Source organism: Carassius auratus, chromosome 50 (genome assembly GCF_003368295.1).
Source record: "Carassius auratus strain Wakin chromosome 50, ASM336829v1, whole genome shotgun sequence".
NCBI lineage: Eukaryota > Metazoa > Chordata > Actinopteri > Cypriniformes > Cyprinidae > Carassius > Carassius auratus.
Genome location: NC_039292.1, coordinates 9,015,710 through 9,019,699, shown reverse-complemented (window position 1 = coordinate 9,019,699; position 3,990 = coordinate 9,015,710). Strand labels below are relative to the sequence as shown.

General features: G+C 40.5%; 1 protein-coding gene across 2 annotated transcripts in view; it reads left to right on the top strand.

Annotated features, from left to right (window-relative positions):
• LOC113066882 (E3 ubiquitin-protein ligase RLIM-like) overlaps positions 1-3,208 on the top strand; it is a 4,926-nt gene extending 1,718 nt beyond the window's left edge. For both annotated transcript variants that reach the window (XM_026238984.1, XM_026238985.1), the window contains 8 exons: positions 1-117; positions 357-508; positions 583-657; positions 759-888; positions 2,316-2,425; positions 2,517-2,638; positions 2,711-2,810; positions 2,889-3,208. The exon at positions 1-117 is cut by the window's left edge and continues 391 nt beyond it. In XM_026238984.1, coding sequence (XP_026094769.1) covers positions 1-117; positions 357-508; positions 583-657; positions 759-888; positions 2,316-2,425; positions 2,517-2,638; positions 2,711-2,810; positions 2,889-2,948 — 866 coding nt within the window. In that variant the 3' untranslated portion in view covers positions 2,949-3,208. The remainder of the gene's footprint in view (positions 118-356; positions 509-582; positions 658-758; positions 889-2,315; positions 2,426-2,516; positions 2,639-2,710; positions 2,811-2,888) is intronic.
• The last annotated feature ends 782 nt before the right edge of the window (positions 3,209-3,990 follow it).

Genomic DNA, 3,990 nt, shown 5'->3' with positions numbered 1-3,990 from the left:
GGGAACAGAGGTCCAAAAAGACCATCTATAGCAAGACCAGATCTAAAGCCTCTAAAAGTAAATCAGCACACACTCCTTTACATGGAATAGACTATGAAGCTTCACTGCTGGATGCAGGTACGCACACCGAAAAATGAAAATTTGCTGAATGCGTACTCATCCTTGAACCATCCAATTTTTGTTTCCGGCTAAATTACAAGTCCTCTATCCATAAAATATCTACATTTATGATCTGATAAGGAAAAAAAAAATCATCTGCATCTTGGAGTACATTTTCAGCAAATGTAATTTTTGAGTGAACAATGTGTGTCAGGAGGGTCTTTTCTATAATCGTTTTTTGCTTCGTTTGTTTATAGCAAAGAGAATGCAAGAACCAGTATGTTCACCTGTATGTCAGGAACCAGAAGACATTGTCCTTATTGAGGATGATGCTGATGATGTCACGGTTGAGAGCATGGTCCGCTCCGTTCAGATGGCTGAGGATGAAGCATATGCCAAAAGCCTTCAGGTGCAACTCACTCTCCTGATCCTTATTGAGGAACAATAGAAAACTGACTAACTCTGTTATTCTGGTGTTTGCAGGAACAGTTTGATATGGAGGAGAGAATGGAGCAGCAGAGGCTACAGAGCAGATCGTCAAACAGAGACAACCACATGGTCAGTTTGGGTTTTTGCTTTTTCTTATTGCTGTTTTTCTTTGGAGCACTGAATGATGGTGCTTTGATCATATGCAAACAAAAAGTGATGGTTTCGTGCAGGTTGATCCGTATGTTGGCTTGGGCTGGATCTCTCCTTGGGCCTCAATGATCAACTCTGCCTCATTCTCACATGGATCCCCTGACCCTGAGCTTTCAGAGTTGCAGCAGGTCATCTTAGGAGAGCAACCCCGTAAGTCACCATGCATGAGGCAATTGTAATAGCTCAAACAGAGATCATGTGATTCTGTCCTGATTTAATTAATTTGAATTAAAAACGGGTTTTAATTGGTTTCAGTCAGTTTTAAAACTAATGGGCTTAGGGTAGGCGAGTGAGATGCAGACTCCCGCTGTAACTTTACCCGCTGGTGTCGCTGATGGACATATACAGATTATACACTTTATTAGGTACATCTATTCAATTGCTTGGTAACACAAATTGCTAATCGGCCAATCGCATGGCAGCAAGTGAATGCACTTAGGCATCTAGATGTGGTGAAGACGACTTTCTGAAGTTCAAACCGAGTATCAGAATGGGGAAGAAAGGGGATTTAAGTGATTTTGAGAGTGGAATGGTTGTTGGTGCCAGGCGGGCTGGTCTGAGTATTTCAGAAACTGCTAATCTACTGGGATTTTCACACACAACCATCTCTAGGGTTTACAGAGAATGGTCCTAAAAAGAGAAAATATCCAGTGAGCGGCTGTTGTGAGGATGAAAATGCTTTGCTGATGTCAGAGGTCAGAGAAGAATGGGCAGACTGGTAAGAGATGATAGAAAGGTAACAGTAACTCAAATAACCTCGTTACAACCAAGGTATGCGGAACGCATAACATGTTGAACCCTGAAGCAGATGAGCTACAGCAGCAGAAGACCACACCAGGTGCCGCTCCTGTCAGCTAAGAACAGGAAACAGAGGCTACAATTCACACAGGCTCACCAAAATTGGACCATAGGAGATTGGAAAAATATTGCCTGGTCTGATGAGTCTCAATTTCTGCTGAGACATTCAGATGGTAGAGGCAGAGTTTGGCATAAAGAACATGAAAGCATGGATCCATCCTGCCTTGTTTCAACAGTTCAGGCTGGTGGTGGTGGTGTAATGGTGTAGGGGAAATTTTCTTGGTACACGTTGGGCCCATTAGTACCAATTGAGCATTATTTAAACGCCACAGCCTACCTGAGTATTGTTGGTGACCATGTCCATCCCTTAATGACCACCATGTACCCATCCTCTGATGGCTACTTCCAGCAGGATAATCCACCATAGGCTCAAATCATCTCAGACTGGTTTCTTGAACATGACATTGAGATCACTTTACACACGTGGCCTCCACAGTCACCAGATCTCAATCCAATAGTGCAGCTTTGAGATGTGGTGGAATGGGAGATTCGCATCATGGATGTGCAGCAGACAAATCTGCAAAAACTGTGTGATGCTATTATGTCAGTATGGACCAAAATCTCTAAGGAATGTTTCCAACACCTTTCTGAATCTATGCCACGAAGAATTAAGTTAGTTCTGAAGGCAAAAGGGGGTCCAAGCCGGTGCTAGCAAGATGTATCTAATAAAGTGACCAGTGAGTGTATTTGATTATATATTACATTTTTGGATTGAACAGGCAGACAACAGGGCCGCCGTCAGACCGACAGAATGCACAATTCCCGGCACAGACAAGCTTCTCGCTTGCAGATGGACTTGTTTAATGACAGTCAGGGAAATAATTATGAGGTTTGATTTATACTAATTCACAAAAAAACACATGCTTGATTACAGTTATAACATGTTTCCTAATCTCTGAGATGACCTGTTGCTTTGTCAGGCTCTCTTAGCGTTCGAGGAGCAACAAGGTGCTGTAGTAGCCAAGAACATTCTGACAAAGGCCGAGATCGAACGGCTGCCTGTGAAAACGTACGATCCGGCAAACAGCGCAGGAAAGACAGAGTAAGTCACAGAAGAGGACGCAATAAAAGAGATTTCCCATAATGCAATATTTAAATCGTACTCTCTTTACAGTTGCCAGATCTGTTTCAGTGAGTACAATCCGGGTGAACGACTCCGGATCCTTCCATGTCTCCATGATTACCACGTCAAATGCATCGACCGATGGCTAAAGGTCTAGCTTGTTTTAACAACACAATGCCATGATTCGTTTCAGTCGCATTTTGCTAATCATTTTCTGCGTTTCTTACAGGAGAATGCCACATGTCCAATCTGCAGAGCGGATATTTCAGAGTGTGGCGGTTTTTCTTGAGCTCACAACTTCAGGACTCAAAGTCTACCTCACAGCTGGTTATTTGACCGTTTGATTTTTAAACAGTCTTATTTTGAGTGTGATTTAAATTATTTTACATGCAAAATATCGTCCAAGGTTGAAACCAGCATAAAGCACTGCCAAGCACTGTTTTATTTAGAAAGATATATCAGACATGACTATCAGACTTTTGGCCACAAACCTGTTAGCAATAGCTAAACTTGAATTTATGACTTGAAAATAAAATCACTTTATATACACTCTTTGTCCATTTCTATTATAACAGATAAAATGTATAATTGGGAGAATACATGTTGCTGTCATTCTATTGTTTATATAAATTTCAGGAAGCATGCCATGTAGCAAGAGATTTTATTCACTCATTTCGTAATATCGCTTCCAGAGGTAATAGAGGGCCTCGAGCTCTTTTACCACGAATTCTCCTCGACTGATGAACTCTTTGATCTTCTCGGGGTCGTGCACATCTTTATTCTTCTTGGCAAACGAATTCCACAGTCTGTCTCTGAAATAGTCGCCTCCTTTCGGATACTCCCGTCCAAAAAAAACAGCAACAAGCAGAAAAATCAGAACACAGGATTATGAATCTCTACGCCTGGAGTCACAGATATGTGCAGTATAGGGGATTTTTTTAATCTATTCTCTTATTATAGATGATGACTATGACTTCATATAGTTAGTAAATTTTAGGCAGATCAGGGCTAGTTGTCAATTTTAAGTTTGTTCAGTCTTGGTTTATTTTTCAAGGTAATTTTTAGGATTTTTATTTATTTTTTTTGCTACAAAAACTATACACTAAATATAATACTATACACACAAGTGTGTGAATCATAGATTGTATAATTAAGATTAAGATATTCACTCAGCCGAAGTTTTTTTCAAAGTAGAAGGTGAATAAAAACATCTTCAGTTGCTAGACTATATAATGCTAAGCTTTATATTATATTACTGAAACAAAGATACAAGCCTTGTTTTTCTACTTGTCTCATATTACCCTTTAGACGCGGTGAAAACAATCACAGTA